The 17,939-nt window shown below is 39.9% G+C and overlaps 1 protein-coding gene and 1 non-coding gene across 2 annotated transcripts; both read left to right on the forward strand.

Annotated features, from left to right (window-relative positions):
• Nucleotides 1-275: 275 nt before the first annotated feature.
• On the forward strand, nucleotides 276-349 carry trnai-aau (transfer RNA isoleucine (anticodon AAU)). Its single transcript has one exon. It is a non-coding gene; the product is annotated as a tRNA-Ile (tRNA).
• Nucleotides 350-6,877: 6,528 nt separating this feature from the next.
• Nucleotides 6,878-10,718, forward strand: LOC147163062 (protein L-Myc-1b-like). Its single transcript, XM_086093979.1, has 3 exons — nucleotides 6,878-7,110; nucleotides 7,285-7,829; nucleotides 9,481-10,718. The coding sequence occupies exons 2-3, from the start codon at nucleotides 7,337-7,339 to the stop codon at nucleotides 10,047-10,049; spliced, it is 1,062 nt and encodes a 353-aa protein (XP_085950105.1). The 5' UTR covers nucleotides 6,878-7,110; nucleotides 7,285-7,336; the 3' UTR covers nucleotides 10,050-10,718.
• Nucleotides 10,719-17,939: the final 7,221 nt, after the last annotated feature.

Raw genomic sequence — 17,939 nt, forward strand, 5'->3', positions numbered from 1 at the left:
AGGCTCCAGCGCCCCCCGCGACCCCTGTGAGGACAAGCGGTTAAGAAAATGGATGGATGGATGTAAATAATACTTGAAATACCATGGTATTTACTATTTAAAATACAATTACATCCCTATACTAAAACGTACAGTATATGTAATATTATTGTAAGCTGCTGTAACATTATAAACAATTACTTTAACACTTCACTTAAATATTTGTAAACAATTATTAAATGTATAAAGACAGAGATGTATACTATATATAAATATTTTTGCGAGCGGTGCAACATGGCCGGTTAGCTCAGTTGGTTAGAGCGTGGTGCTAATAACGCCAAGGTCGCGGGTTCGATCCCCGTACGGGCCAATGATTTTTTTCTTTTTCTTTCATAAATTCCTTTTTCCATATAGCTCCAACGTTTGTCAATGACGTGTTATCGTAATGTAACTCAGCTCAGCCCCCCCAAAATGTTGACGTAAGTCTCTTGCCGTTTATCAAAAATATATTATGTTGCTACTATGGGGCCATTATTGAAATCCTACTAAAGAATGAAGTTACAAGACATAGTCATTTAATAAAACTACAATCTATCACAATTAGAAGTGTTTGTAATAGTACTTTGGCTATTTCACTGCACAAGCAAGAAAATAATGTTCCCGTTTTATTTACATCTTGTCTTGAGGATTAAGAGAACTATAATTTTGGTAATTTTTAATTTTAGCCATGACCTGACCCCTGTATGTTATTTTTGTCATTCATTTATTTGAGTAAGTTATTGGTTAGGTGATTAGGATAAAGTTAGTTATAAATGATAAAACTAAAAACGACTTTTTTAAATCAGTTAATATATTGCATTGTAGTGCTATATATTAAAAAGGTTTGTCGTATGGCAATCTGCACAATACAGTTTATTATTCAAATGTTAAAAATTCACATTTGAACTCTTTTTAACCCCTCCCCCTCTCACTGCCTAAAACACACGTAACTGCTCATCTTAGCCACCAAGAGGCGTGCTACTACAAGCAGTAATGAGTGCAATCGGCACATGGCCATTTCACTGGAAACACCCAAAAAGTTCCCTCCCCTTGAAAAAAACAAAAACAAAACAAAATCGCGTGATTGTTTTGAATTTGCAGCAGCTAACTTTTAGTTTCAGTACTAATAATAAATAATAGGCTACATATAATCATATACGTCAAAATCATCATGTGGTCTCAGTAGTAACATAACATGTCAAGTAAAAAGATAAGTCATTTTTTGGCAGGTAAAGCTGTCACCCGGCCTGTCCCACTCTATTCTTTTAGGGGTGTGTCTGAGCGGTGGTGTTTTTACTTCTCAGGGGAGCAATAAAACGTGTGTGAATAATTCACATTATATGCATGCTCTTTGGTTGACTGGACCCGTTTTGAAACCTGCTCGGAGACGGGATGTACAGGTCAAAGGTTAGCGTGAGTGTCACGGAGGTCGTGGGGAAAAAGAGGGTTCCTCTTGTATAACATTGTCACAGCCAACCATCCAAATTCCTCCACTGCAGACTATGTGATACCCCTTGGAATACTCCATGGGTCATGTGACTAACATGAGTGCTCAAGAGAGGTTAAGACCACCCCCCTCTTTCTTTTCTTTACCATCCTCACACATATGCTACTCTAACAATAAAAGACAATAGTGGCCACTTGAAGTTAAAATGGGGGTGGGGCTATCGTTAGTGTTAAGCATTGTTAACCCAGCAAAGTCCCTGCTGAGGAAAAATAAGATTTTAAAGACTGATGTTCTTGTGGTTCCCTTTGGCAATATATTTTTATTTGCTAAAAAAAAAAAAAAGTTACGGTGCAGTTGTTTTTTTAAATTGTGTTTATTGCTTTGAATGTACCAGATTACTTTACATACTGTAAATTCCAGTCTATACTTTTCTCTTCATTTGAAGTAGGTGTTGCAAAAATATTCTATTGACTTGCTAACGCTAATTAGCGCGCTAGTTGTGGCACTTTTATCACTCAAGTGCATACAGAGAAGCATCTTAACGTTACTCACTGGCATATGCTCTTGCCACGCTGCAAAAAAAACTTTTGTTGGCATAATTTGATTGTGACTTTTTCTTTCTACTCTCAAATGTGGCTACAATAACAGTGTATCATGGAACCATACTGCCCCTAAGTGGCCAAATCCGGGTACAACATGAAAAGCGCTCCCAATACAGGCACACACAAACAAGGGCAGTGTAAAAAAAACAAAAAAAAATTTTGGGGGGAGATTTAAAATCGATTCTGAATCATTTTAAATGAGAATCGCAATTCTTATGAGAATCGAAATTTTGTCACACCCCTAATATATATATATATATATATATATATATATATATATATTGCAGCATTAATGTGCCCCTTTAACCTGTACAACCCAAATGGTGAGGAGGAAATATTGTCAAAAAGGGAAGTAAAAATAAACAAGTGAGACAATGTGGTTGCGTAAGTGTGCACATCTTCTTATAATTAGGATGTGACTGGGTTCAAAATTAACCAATCACATTCAAGATCATGTTAAATGGGAGTCAGCACACATTTGCCACAATTTAAAGAGCCAATGTTTAGCCCTGAATAAAATTCAGGTGTTCCAGTAAGCTTTTATTGACATTTGTTTGCTTTCTAGCAGAAGTTTGAAGACCGTGTGGTATTTGTAACAGTACAGAATTCCTTTCACCTTTATTAAGGCCCTGTTTCATTATATCAGTTGTTTATTTTTAATTTTCACAAAGTTGTTAAAAACTGAGTTACAAAGGTTTTAGGTTCTATTAACTCATTCACTGCCATTGACGGCTATGGACGTCAACAATTATTTTGAACTATTTCTACTAGCTTAACTTTTTTTTCCCACTTTTGTTAACAAGAGTATGAAAACCTAGAAAAATATTGTACATTTAGAACAAATATTTAAAAAAATATATTAGTCGTGAGTAATCGACCATTGAAGTCATACAATTAATTACAATTAAAAAAATTAATCGCCTGAAGACTATTAAAAATTAGGGGCGTCTGTTCTAAATGTACAGTAAAAAAAAATCGAGGTTTTCATACTCTTGTTAACAAAAGTGGAAAAAAAATTGAAACTAATAGAAATACTTCAAATTAATTGTTTACGTCTACAGCCGTCAATGGCAGTGAATGAGTTAATGGTGGAAAGAGTATCTTTGTTGTTTTTGCCTCACGAAGACATGGCATTTGAACCAAGGTGTGTTTGCTTGCTTGTTTTTAAAACCCACAGCAGTCCATTGCTTGGAAGTGTTGCAGTTGATTTGGCTCCAGGAAAATACTGTTATTCCACTGTGTACTTTTTATGTAAGTTTGCCCTTTGACTTCCGCAATCATGACAACAAGCATTAGCAGCATGCATGTGAAGTCATCATGAACGAACAATGCTAGCGAGCCAGTTGTTACATAAACAGTTCACCGGCTGCTTCGTTTTGGATGTTCAAGGCTGCTTGTGTCATCATCTGATCACACGCCATTCAGCTGGTTGTCACCATCACGTGCTTGACCTCGGGCCGTTTGCCAAAGACAGATGACCGTCACTAATCAATGTCGGTCACTCAGCTTGAACATGATACCGAGGCTTTTGTCCGGCCCGCTGCCATTAAGGAGAAGGCCGAGCATGTGACGATCAATATGATAGCCGCGGTGAGGCGGAGACCCCCCCCCCCCCCCCTCGGTTTGACCTGGTGTTGTCTGGCCACGAGACGTTGGTGAACTTTGGCCTTAAAGCGTTGTGAGCGTAAAAAGCGTCGGTGGTAACGAATGATATCGTCACTTGATCTCCGCTGCCTTGATGCGCGGGTCGTTGGGAGTTTTCACTCATTACTTTGTCACTGTTGTATTCAAAGATGCTCACCACGCCTTCCACTGTGCTTTACTTCACCCAACATGCCGAGTATTAGTATGGAAATGAAACAGCCACTCACTGCTCTGAATTATTTGCACCTCCATTATCATACAAATGGTTCGACCTTTACTGTATTTACCAATACAATAGTGTTTAACGACTTTCTCTGTTTTTTATCTGCCAACAGCAGGTCAGCAATAGTGCTCGGCAAATCAAAAAGGAAAACAATGAGTCTAATCAGAGCCGCCCCTCCCTACACGCAGATCACGTACTTTACGTGTGTGTGTGGGGGGGAGGGGTCCTCATTTTTGATGTGATATGATGGAAACCGCAGCCATGCATATATGTTTGCTTTATAAGGTTATCTTAACTCATTCACTGCTATAGACGTCAAAAATTCATTTGAACTATTTCTATTAGTTTCACATTTTTTTCCACTTTTGTTAACAAGAGTATAAAAACCGAGAAAAAAATGTATTGTACATTTAGAACAGATATAAAATTTGTGATTAATCTTGAGTTAACTAGTGATGTCATGTGATTAATTACAATTAAAACAAATAATCGCCTGATGCCCCTAATTAAAAAAAAAGAAAAGAAAAGATTATTAAAAAATTAGGGGCGTCATACAATTACATTTTTAAATTGTAATTATTCGCATGACTTCAATAGTTAACTCACGATTAATCACAAAGTTTATATCCGTTCTAAATGTTCAATAAAAAAAATTCTAGGTTGACGCACTCAAAAAATAAAAATAATTCAAAGAATCCCCCCCCCCAATTTTTGTTGACAAGAGTATGAAAACCTAGATTATTTTTTATTGTTATAGAACAGAAATAAAATGTGTGATTAATCGTGAGTTAACTGGTGAAGTAATGCGATTAATTACGATTAAAAAAAATAATTACCTAAAGGCCCTAATTTTTAATAATCTTTTCTTTATAAAAAAAAAAAAATACAATTAATTTTATTTTGTTTTTTTAAAGAAAAGATTATTAAAAATTAGGGGCATCAGGCGATTCAAATTTGTAATCGTAATTAATCGCATGACTTCACTAGTTAACTCTTGATTAATCAAAAAATGTATATCTGTTCTAAATGTACAAAACTAATTCTAGGCTTTCATACTCTACAAAAATGAAGAAAAAAAAGTTAAACTAATAGAAATAGTTCAAATGAATTTTTTACGTCTATAGCCGTCAATGGCAGTGAATGAGTTAATACTTAGAGTGCATTATTTGTTTTTTCAGGAGTTTAGATACCACATTTGTATTGTCTCATTAGATGCATGGATGTGAAGTGCAAATGGCCAAATCAAATCTGTTTTTTGTTGTTGTTCTCACTGCCCAAACAGAAACAAATCTGAAAAAAAGGTACATTGTACAGAAAATGACTAGATGGCTGAAACACCAATATAAATGTATAAGTTGCAAGTAATCACAGCATGCTAATGCTAATTAGTGCTCTGCTCGCGGCACTTTTGTCACTCAAAAGAACGGCTCCACAATGCAAAAAAAACTACTTTTATTGGAATAACTTGATCGTGACTTTTTCCTTCTACTCTCTAATGTGGCTACAACTTAACAGTTCATCAGACCGCGTGGAACCACACTGCCCCTAAGTGGCCAAATCGGGTACAACATGAACAGCGCTCCCAAAAAAGGCACACACAAACAAAAGGAAGATGGTATAAAATAATTTAAATACAATCGATTTTGGGACATTTAAAATCGATTCTGAATCGTACTAAATGAGAATCGCGATTCTTATGAGAATAGATTTTTTGGCACACCCCTACCGATAATACCTTAGTATTGTTGTTTGTTTTTTGCATGTAATTCCACTTTCTGCCATTAGAGGTGGCACACTATTGTGTAACACTAAATTAGGAAGAAAGGAGATTATTGAACTCAACTCAACTTTATTTATGTCGTGCTTTCACATCAGCTGCAGCTGCAACAAAGTGCTTTACAGAATAGATGACAGAAAAGTTTAACAATGCAATCATAACAAACCAACGCTATCAGAAAGCAAGAACTATAGGTTTATTTTTTACACTACTGTAAATCTTTGGGCATGATTATTGATGTATATTATGAGAAGCTTGTTAGTTTGGAGAACGTACTGCATGATGAGGGTATGGAATGATGTCAAATGTTACACACTTACACTGTATGTTTTCATTGGATCAATTTACCTCTCAATATACAAAATGTTTTTCTAGCATTTTAAAGTGTGTTTTAAAACGTAAAGTCAAGTGCCATAAATGCTGTAAAATCATGCACATTTCTATACCATGGATTTAACTGTCTAGTAACAAAAGTTAATTGTTTGGATTAACGAACGGTTTTTTTTACATACTTTTATGACATATATTATTGTTATTTAAACTATTGTTACCTTGATTCAGCTACCTCTGGTTAATTACATCACTGCTTTAATATTAGCTCGAATGTGTTCATTTAAAAATTATTTTTGATATAGCAAAATAATTGTATTTGTTGTTGCACTTTTTTGTTGTTGCTGTTTTTGCACTAAAGATTAAAACCTGTATGTAATCACAAATAAAAAAAACATATTGCACTTTGAGAATTAGGATTGCAATCATTTTCTCTTTTTTTTTTTTTTTTTTACAGTAAATGCAGCATAGAGTCTTCATTTATTTTTGGTGCTTTTAGTCACTTTCAATTGTGTAAATCTACCTCTGTTCTTGTACTGCGAATGCTACTTTTGAAAGAAAGAAAGAAAGAAAGAAAGAAAAAACGAAAAAGCTGCATGGGTAATGAGTTATGAAAGCGCATTCCCGCCAGTTAGATTTTTTTTTAAACTGTCAAAACAGAATATCATAGAGTTTATAGTAGGTGTATGAATGATCAATAATCAATAGAAACGAGGGCCCCAAATCGATTTTTGCTTAAGCCTGAGTGGCGACGCAGACGGGGAGAGGTTGAGCTTTCCGTCCCCGCCCCTTATGCAAACGAGGAGGCTTACCCGGATCTGGGAGCCGTTCTGCTGCAGATATTGGCGTGGCCCCTCCCTGCACGTTTGTGGCGGTTATAACAGGATTTGGACTGGCGCGAAAAACGCACTGCGGGGCGGAACCGCAGCTCGCTACTTGTTGGCTTTTTAAGCGACTACTACAACAAAGCCAACAAAAGAAAAGAGGCCGCCGAACAACTCGACTCGGGCACGTTTCGGCTCGTGGACTTTACCAGTGGATTTGTGGCTGAGCTGAAATTTTGCGATCGGTAAGTAGTAGTAGTTGTGACCTAATTTGTGAAAGTTTGGTCGAGGTTAAGTGGAGTTTTGTTCGAGTTCTGAACGGACCAGTCTCATCGCCAGTAGCAGTAGCTACCCCCGAAATATATTTATAGAACATTATGTAATATAACGTGGCTAACTTACTGCAATGTCTCCTCCAGGTTCTAAAGGACTAAACCCAAAGAGGATTTTTGTTTTACTCCCAGCCGAAAAATGGAGTTCGACTGTTACCAGCATTATTTTTTCGACGATTTTGACACCGAAGAGGACTTCTACAATTCGACCGCCCCAAGCGAGGACATCTGGAAAAAGTTCGAGCTGCTGCCCACCCCTCCCATGTCGCCCATCCGGACTTTGCAGAGCGGCGACGGCAAACTGAGCTGGTTGTCCCGAGTCCTGGGTCAGGACGACGAGTGCGAGGGCCAGGGGCTGCTCCGCAACCTCAGCTCCATCATCATCCAGGACTGCATGTGGAGTAGTTTCTCTGCCAGCAAGCAGCTGGAGAAGGTGATCCACGGCCGGCAGTCGACTCCGCCTCAGCCGCCTCCCGCAGCTCCCCCGGGCCCGCAGAGCCCCGCGAGGCCGGCCAAAGCGCAATGCGTCTCAGCGGCGGACTGTGTCGACCCTGCGGCTGTCCTCACCTACCCGGCGAGTAGCTGCAGGAAGACGGCGTCGTCTGGCTCCGAGTCACGGAGCGACTCTTCCGGTAAGAACGCAGCCTGACCTCCGAATCGATGCGTAATGCGAAAACATTGCCGAGCCATTGTGCTTTGTCAGCATTTGCACCACACGGCAGCAAAGCCACTCAACTTTTAGATCTCTCCATTTGGTGGACGCCTATTGACTGCCACCAGGTCCCCTCATTACAATTGCTGATGAATGTTCCTTGTGGTCCATGACAAAGGCTTGGATTCTTCTCTGCTCCAATGCCTCGAGGCTGCGTGGGGGGAAATGGTGATGTGCTTGCTTGGCTGTGGAATGCACTTCCTATTGCCACCTCATTTGGATTGCTGCTGTCCCCAATGCAGTGTTTCTCAACCTTCCGCGAGCCAGGGAAAACAAATTGACATGAGAAGAATTTAATGGCACAAAAACTTGAATAATGATGACGCCATTTATCTCTGTTTATCCACAAATTTACTTATTTAGTGTAATCGGGGGTCTGTTTAGTTGATAGTTGATTACCCTAAAATACACATTTATTCAATTTTTAGTGGAAGAGCATCGTCAAAGTAAAAGTAAGGAAAGGTCATTAGAGGCAATTAACTACAGGTGTGGCTCATTTACTCAACTCTGCAAGCAGCCAATCATATAACTAGCCAGTATTGGCACTATTGAAACCATGACTAGGTGGAAAAATAAATATATATATTAAGTGAAAAAGGATAATTAGCGTCAGACACTTCATGATCTTGTGTAGGGCTGCAACTAACGATTATTTCAGTTTTTGATTAATCTGACGAGTATTTTTTTTCTTCAATTTTATCGATGAATTTGATTACAAAAATGTTTGTTTTGACAAAACCATGAGATGGGACATTGTTTAAAATTCACAGTGCACAAACATACATTTTGATTCGGTTACAGGTTTGGTCTGTTATGTAAGGAAAATGGGCAAAAAAATAAAAGTTTTTGCTTTGGTTCAAAACAAAAATACCGTTAATAAGAAGCAATTTTGTCCTCATAAAATGATCCAGAATTGTTCCTCCACATTATACACACTCATTTATATATATTTAAAAAAAAAACATTTACTGGTTCTTAGTCATTGTAAAAGCAATTTCATACCAACATATTTCATGTCTAATGTTACTATTACTTTTATGTAATATTAAGTACCCCTTTTCAAAACCTAGTCAAGCCAGCAGCAGCGACAATTGTTCATGCTATCCATGGCAGAACACGCAGCTAATGTGGTGAGGCCCACTTCAAAATCAAGTCTGATACACTGGCATTAGTGCCGTGGAGCACTTTTATTTTGAAGTTGTGCAGACGTAAACAACGCAATGTTGAAATCAATCGCTAATTAAGGATGCTTGAAAATGACTTAATTCTTTTATACGGCGCGTGTTGCCGTTTAGCGGCCGCTCTAGCATTAGCAGCTAGCTCTTAGCCGCTAAGCAAGCAAGACGGCGAGAGATGTTGGTTTACTTTTTAAAGGCGGCTTAAAAGACGAAAATTAATGCACACTCTGATGCTGATAACCCGACACGGTTTCCGTTCCTGATGCTAAGCTAAAAATACGCACATTTTTCACATTGATATTCTTTTGAGGCTGTAACTGTCTTTGTGAAAGATGGCATTCGTTATCACAGAAAGCCTTCTATTAAATTTTTATTTCTGTGTTTCATTTCCAGATGACGACGAGGAAATTGACGTTGTCACGGTGGAGAGCAAGCACAACCAGACCCGACTGGCGAGCGTCCGCAGGCCAGTGACCCTCACGGTGCGTGCGGACCCCTGCCCCAAACGCTTCCACGCCTCGGTTCACCGGCAGCAGCACGACTACGCCGCCCGCTCCCCCGACACCGACGAGGACGACGATGATGACGACGACGACGAAGATGATGATGAGGGCGACGAGGAGGAGCTTCAAAACAAGCGTACGTGTCCGGCACCCAGCCGTCCGACCTCCCCCTCGGGAAGCTCCTTGAACTCTGATGCGGAGGACACGGACCGCAGAAAGAATCACAACTACCTAGAGAGGAAGAGGAGGAACGACCTGAGGTCCAGGTTTTTGGCCCTCCGGGATCAAATTCCTGGTCTGGAGTCCAGCAAAACCCCCAAGGTCGCCATCCTGACGCACGCCACGGAATACCTCAAGGAGCTGCACGCCAAAGAGAAGCGACAGCTCCAAGAGCGCAAACGCCTCAAAGCCCGGCAGCAACAGCTCCAGCGCAGATTAGCTGCACTAAAGCGGTCTTGAACCTCCAAATAGGAACTTTAGTCACTTTTGCAAAGCCACAGTTTTTATATGACAACATGCCTCGTGTTAATAACCTCCAATTGTGTTTGGAATAGATGAATTGCTGCCCTGAGCCTGACGTTCGGGTTTGTCGTATCTCAGCGTGTGGGGTTTCTTTCCTGTTTTGCACAGTTAGGATCATGCAAAAGATGTTTTCTGGTATGCTGTGATCGGAGCTGAGGGACTCCGATGTGTGCGTTAAGTAGTGTGACGTCCTTCACAATATGAGTTAAATCGAGCGGGGATGACTTCATTCCATCGTTGCACATTCATAATGGAGTGGAGTGCCGTGTATCATGCGAGTGTGTTTGCTTTTCGTCTGGCCGTTCGGATTTATCTGTAAATAATAGTTTATTGCTCCCGGTCGGAGGAGCATGACAAAATCATCAATTGTTGCTGAGCTTTACTCTTATGTTTTGATTTCCCATCGGGCGTTGAGGAGCCTCTATTTTGTTTAAGAAAATGTGGAGTAAAAAAAAAAAAACACAAAAAAAAGTTTGATACCGTTGCACTGCTGTACTTTATACTCACACGTCACTTTGTGAACGCAATGCATCTCTTGATTTTGGTTGATTTTAAAAGCATGTTCATTCAACAGCAACATTAAATTTTGATACCTTGTTTGCAACTAAACAATTTGTCGTTTGATATCCTGCCTTCAGCTTGTCCTTGAGATTTGCCCTTGGCAAGCATGTGCGCAATACTGCTGTGCATCCTCCTCCTCTGCAGTGGCTAGCTGCATGGTAGGATACACTCGCACACACTTAAAATGCACTTTGGGCATCTTTAGAACAGTCCCATGGGAGTGGTGTCAATGGACCTCTACTTGCATCCAACTCGATGCTATTTGCAGGCAGGACGTTGTACAACGGTACTTGGGACCTGCATTTTCTTGTCGTCGCCAAGAAGGAAATTTCATTTGAAAAACATACAGTACTTAACTACACATGCTTGTGTACAAAGTGCCTTTCAGAGCACCTTAAGAAGGGGAGACTGAACATTACAACTGAATGTTCAATGTATATCGTGATCTAAACACAGCCAAAGAGTATAATAAATAAAAAAAAATAAGGGGGGAGGATAGGTCACATAGGTACATTTATCACCTCTTTTTCATTATTTTTTGCTTGATATATTCCAAATAAGTAAAACTTAATTTGATAACAATTCTAGCGCTATAGTAGCACCACATTGCAAAAAAGTCATGCTACAAAGGTAGCAGCCATGGCTAACGTTAGTATACAGTTAATCCCCCCTCCATCGCTGTGGTTACTTTCCAGACCACCCTCGCATTAAGTGAAATCTGTGATGTAGAAATACCCTATTTAAATAAATACTTGGAGGCATCTTTTTAAAATGGAATTCACAATCTTACAAACACATTTACTGTATAACATGCGAGAGTGCAACAAACAACAGAAATGTACAATGAAACATTTACACTCAAACTAAGGGTACGAAGTCCGTGCACTACACTGAGAGTGTGTATGTTCGGAGAGACAAAGTGCGCTTCACTTCCATTCATTTCCGAACGCAGCAGTGTGTTGTGTTAGCTAGTAAGTTCTATTTATTACTCAGCTCATTAGTGCTCAACTTGCTAGCCCACACAGCTAGCTAACGTCAATGTTAGCCAGCTTAAGGTGGTGGGTGTTAAAGCCCCAGACCTAGCACCACTAAACCACAAAGGGGGGGTCGACACTAACAAAGAAACAAAATCATAATTGCAGTAAATATCTACAAATATCTTGTTAAATAGAAAAGAATCATATCAAAAACAATAAGTACGGCGCTGATTTAGCATGTTGGTATCCTGTATTTTTTTCTACCTATCCCCAACCCACCCATTAGGTGTGTGTGACCCACTTCTGGGTTCAGATCCATCAGTTGAGAATCACTGCTCTAAAGTGTCCTGTATAAATATTTCAATGGAATTCTGTATTATTCGACCAGGCTTCTCTAACTACCATTTTATTAGATACTAGGTGCTCGGTGATCCAAGAAATTGGTGAGGTTGTATGCTTGTTGAGTTGTGTAAAATGGTGTCCATTTGAAGAATTAAGTGTGAGTACTTTCACTATTTTCCACCTTAATTGACACGCATTTCATTTGCACATCCATCTCTGCGTCCAATTTTGGGTCACAGGTTAGATCAGAGGTGGGCAATGTCGGTCCTCGAGGGCCTGCAGGTTTTGTAGGTTTCTCACTTCCAACACCAGCTGATTCCAATCAACAGGATGGTTATCATGCTTATGCAGAGCTTGCTGATGAGCTGATCATATATCAGCTGTGTTGGAGAAGAGCAACATGCAAAACCTGCAGGACTCCGGCCCTCGAGGACCACCTCTGGATTAGATGGGGCCTAATTCCTGCTTTTGCCCCGAACTCAGGCAATTACAGTTACAGCAGTTGATTCGTGACCGTGTTGATGACCCCGCAGACGAGTCCCAGCAAGCCTGGGTGACTCCGGCTGTGGAATTCTCAGTCAGTTGCGCTTTAGAGCACAGATTTATTCAGGTACAGCCTGATGGACGAGCCCGGCACACCCTGCGCTCCAACCGTCTCACACCTCCTTATCGGTGGTTGGTGTTTCACCTACTTCCTGCGCACTTTCACCCCTCAGGACACATTTTCAGCTGAGAGAAAGCGAGTACAAAAATTCAACAACACGCACTGAAATTGTACATTTTGACTCTACAATCCCCCGCTACTTTTCTTTTATAGTACAAAATATATTTTGACATATTCTTCGTTTTTGACTACAAAAATACTAAAAGAACCTATATAACCATTGCGGTGTTATGTTTTTAAAAAGCAGTGGATGACATTCAGTAATTTTCAACAAAACAATGCTGTGCTTCTGATAACATCTCATTGTTTGCCAAAACAAAAAGAAGTATTATCTCCCAATATGGATGAATAACCGCACACAAAGATGGGCATTATTTATTTATCTGCCGAGATTGGCTGGCAGCCAGTTCAGGGTGTACACCGCCTACTAGCTGGGATAGGCTCCGGCACCCCCGCAAATCTTGTGTGGAATAAGCGGTTAAGGAGATGGATAGATTTATTTATTTATTTAATTGATAAAGATGGACATTATAATGAACCTACAGCTGTAGCTTTCAATCATTTTCACCAAAAACGAAACTATTCTGACAGCTTCCTGCTCTTCTCTCAAATGTATTGTCTCCAAGTACAGTACTGTAAACGGTGTGCTGCCATCTAGTGGTCAAGAGTGTAATTACACCCCAATAGACGAGCAATAGAGTTATTCACTGTACAAACAAAGCTGCAAAATAGAGGAGCGGTGAACCGAGAAGCCACGATGGAGGGGTTATTATTACTGTATGTAATTTTCTCTTTTCGACTTCTGAAATTGTTCACAAAATATCACGCAAATCCATTGTTTTCGTGAGATTTTCTGTGTACTGAAAGACGAATTATTATGCATACATTATAAAAAACCTATCCCTAAACCAAAAATGGAATATTACGTACCAGTTCAATTCTGTCACTGCAGCACATTTGCACACCAAGCATTTTACATTTTTTGGGGGGGGGACTTAGACGGAGCTCAAATTATCTTGTGTCATAATTTTGTCACCAGTGGCTGCCGGCTGGATGGTTAAACTTTTACTACACCAGGAAGTGAATAGTATCAGCGCTTATATCCTCTTTGTTTACATTCATGTGGCCAAACAGGCTGCTGTTATCCTTAACTCAAAGCAGTCCAGATCCAAAGAGTCCTGTTTCCAAAGACTCATAACGACTCTTGTGTGTCAAAAAGCACATTTTCCTGACGAGTGCCAGTCCCGGAAGATATTCTGCTCTGCCGGTTCAACTCTACAAACTTGCCAGACCAGAAATTCGGCTCTTGAATTTGAGTCTCGCCCACACAGAAGTTTAGAAGTGCACATGAGAGCACTTTCACACACGCACACGTCTAGAATGTATGTGCCTCTTTTATTTTAGGCTTTCCAATGTGGGAGCCACAAGGAATCATTTTATGCATGCAAAGCTTTTTGCTTTTAAATACGTGTATTCTTGCTTCCCTTCCATTATTTGAAGGAGCACTGATCTGGCATATTTGAATACACAACGAGATGTGTGTGATCAGGGTGGGACGGTGGAGAATAGATGATTTGGCTTTGTGGAGAGTCTTTTTTTTTTTTTTTTTAACTTTGTACTTCCTCTATCCAATCTCATTTCTAAGACAAAGTGCTTTTTTGTGTGTGTGTGACATGTAGATGTGGTGCAATCACATAGAAGTGGTAGCCTGGTAGAAGAGTGACAACATAGTCTGATTTGACCTTTGACCTCAGTTGATTCGGCAGAGTACCTGTCATTTCCCGAGGACTACAATTAGGGACTCAATCTCAACTAAATGCAAAACTATTTGTGTATCTTTACCTGATTTGTACCAGGCATCACATCGGTTGCCTGTTGGTTTTAATTTTTGGGGTGGGTTCGGGTGTGGGCAGAACTAAACCCATGCAGGTCGGATTAACATAATCTGATATATGATGCATGATCAATAACAATTGACTATATATATATAAGGTTTGGGGGGAAAAAAATCATTTGAGGAGCAGTTTTGCCAATCAATCTTCATTTGAGGAGCAACTTTCTAATTTTGTGGAACCTTTCTTTTTTATTCCCAGGCTAACCCCGGGAACCTAAACCGTAACTAAACAATAAGAATATGTAAATTGAAGGAACAAACAATTGGAGTTCTTTTTTAATCAAAAGTGTTTACTTCTTGTGTATAACAGCTGTATTTTGTTGTCTAAAACCAATACTAAATTGATAAAAAAATATATATATACAAAATAAATCCACACACGCGTTAGGATAACATTTAGTAAATGTGAGAACTTTTATTGTGCAGATGTCAAAAAATCAAAACTCAGGACTCTATTGTACTTTATACTTGGCTGACATTACAGCGTAGCGTACCATAATTCATTTCTGGTTCCGGTTCTGTTTAGCAAGTCCGTGAAGACACTTCAATTTACAAAGTTGGACATTCTCCACTTTAACGCTGGTCCAGTCACACGTCTTTAAAAAGTGGACTCGATCACCCGAAGCACTTATTCAGGTGTTAAACGTGGTAGCCCTGTTTGTCTTAGGTTAGCTTAGCAATTAGCATGGCTACTCAGTCTTTCCTTGTTATCCTTTTGTTGTCAGAACACAAGTGTATCTTATTCGTCGCTACCGAGGTGATGATTACAGATTCAGGAGTGTTTAGTTGTCAGCAGAAGTTTGTTGCTACTTGTAGCTAGCTGGTGCAGCGTAGGCTAAATAGCATCGAGCTACTTGAACCTCAACCTCCACTTTAGGGTGACGCAAAAGGAGGACACTTCCCCCAGCATTGAAATTGTGATACCAGTCGCATTTACACAGTGTACGTCACCTCCAATTCTCCACCGCAATGCCAACCGGACATTTTCATGAATTTATAAAACGCCCGGACGCCCGAACAGGACATAAGAAAATAGTCTGACACGCATGTCCAGCCCATGCATTCTTTTTGGAACCGTTTAGACACTTCAATGTTAGACTTCAGTCTCTCCTTTGGTCTCTTGAGGTCTCCCTAATTTTTTTGGAATTTAGATGTTTCTGGTGTTGGTGAAAGACTCTGGTTGGTAACCCGGTGGGTAATGTCTGGTCGGTGATGGATTTCACTTTCCTTTCTTTTCTTTGATCCTTCCTCGGGTCTCCTGACAACCTCACGACTCTAGCTGGATTCTGAAGTATTCGGTTTAGGTGAACGGTATGGGATTTTTAATAGGTTTTAGGTGAACTAATGAGTACACACTCACACGCACGCACACATGCACATGCACATACAAAAAAATAAATATATATATATATTAAATAAAAAGGAGACCAATGATGTCAAATCGGTAAAATTACAGAATGAACAATACTGAGCTCTAAATAAAAAATAATAATAAAAAAAACCAGACACTTCAATGTTGTTGTATGTGGCGCAAAATGCTAATTTTCCTTATTTTATGCCTTAACATATATAGTAGGCCAACCGGTACAGTAGCATGTGTATCGGAGGTGCTGTGTTGGGTAGAATCAGGCAAAATTCAAATATAAATGTCTTCCCCTTTCCGGGCAACCTACAGTTATGAAGCTAACGTGTGCTGATAACATCAACTTCACCTTTTCAGGCTCTTGAATTGAGCAATGAGATAAAGTGCATCTTCATTCTTGGAACGAGGGAGGATAACGTTTTGCAACATCCGCTAGCTTGTGGTGAGTCTCTTGTCTCTAAATATAAAAAACACAAACGCACCCAAGCTTGTTGGGCAATATTTCTACCATTGTTGACGGTTGTCTTCTACCTGGCCCAGCTTGCACTTGAAAAAGGACCACAAACAGACTGCAGTGGTTTATGACACCAATGGCATTCTTCCTTATCAATGACCTCCATTTTTGCCAAATAAAAGGCGGAAGATAAATAAGCTTTATCTTGCGATAAGATCAAACTTACTGTGTGTAAATGGCGGGAGTGCATTAGCCACCCATTGTGATGCTATGCAAAGAGATTTGTGGCGGTTGCATGCTCGGCTGAAGGAAGAAACTTGCGCAACACTTTCGCTCACACACCCTTCCCTTTAGTCTATTTTCAAGAGGCTGACGGTCAACGCAGCTACGGGAAACGCAAGCGGGAAGAGATGCTAACGGCTCTAGGGGGGGGCAAATAAGGCACACGCACAAACACACGCCGGTTTCAAGAAACTTTCTCCAGTCATGCTTTACTCTCTCCCTGCCTACTGACTCACATTCCAGCAGGATTGTGTCACTGGAACTGAGCCGGCAGTCACTACTCACGGGCATGCGAGTCATAATCTTTATTCCCCCGTGTTACTGCCGCTCCATGTCAGCCTCTCCCACACGCTCCTTGTTTTCATCGACTTTATCAACTTCCTGTCTGACAATCGCAGTTTGTTGCTCCCCAGGTATGTGTTTGCTGATCTGGGTCACGCTTCTTTACTCAGTTCCTCCAAGCGTGCGTGTCCCTCGCCCTCCCCATCCGAAGGTCAGCGTTACATAACAGTGGTGGTTCTGTTGTAACAGGCTTCATGTGTTCCGCTTTCACTGGGCTGGTGTTAAACTGGTTTTTGCCTTGTGGCGGCATTCAGTCAATCCGCCGACTAAATTCAAGACTAAATAAACAAGTTGCTGTTTTAGCACCTGTTGGGTTTTGTTTGGATTCTCGGTAGATAATCAAATAGTGGTCTTGGCTAGCGATGGCTCTGGAGCCACATGCGTCTCTTTAGTCCCTCTCCTGTGGCTGCCTGTGGATCTCCCAAAAAAATTTGCATAAATTGATATATATATTTGATATATTTAGTTTTAATTTTAGATAAAATATTCTTTAAATAAATTAACGAATTTGCTTAAATTTTTTTTTTAAATATTCAAAATAGGTCAGAGTCCACATTTTTAAGTTGTCAGAAACAGAGAGACAAAAGGTAGATGAAAAATAGAGGAAAAGCAGAAAATTACCATGAAATTGCCAGTTGAATAAAACAAATGTCTACCATAAAATATCTTTGGAATTGCCCCCCCCCCCCCCCAATACAAAAATAAAAGAAAATTGAAAGCAAAAAAATAAAAAATAGCAGAAAAAATCCAACAGCGGAAGATGAAAGGTAGAAGAAAATTAATGTCAAAGTTATGGTGCAGCTCTAATTACAACTTCAGTAGATTAGACTAACACTAATATAATGTTTCGTTCATCATAATGTTCAAATATTTTGCGGCTCCAGACAGAATTGTTGTTATTTATTTGGCCTAAAACGGCTCTTATGACAGTAAAGGTTACTGACCCCT

The sequence above is a fragment of the Leptonotus elevatus genome, chromosome 14 (genome assembly GCF_054856555.1).
Source record: "Leptonotus elevatus isolate MCC_2025b chromosome 14, RoL_Lele_1.0, whole genome shotgun sequence".
Lineage (NCBI taxonomy): Eukaryota > Metazoa > Chordata > Actinopteri > Syngnathiformes > Syngnathidae > Leptonotus > Leptonotus elevatus.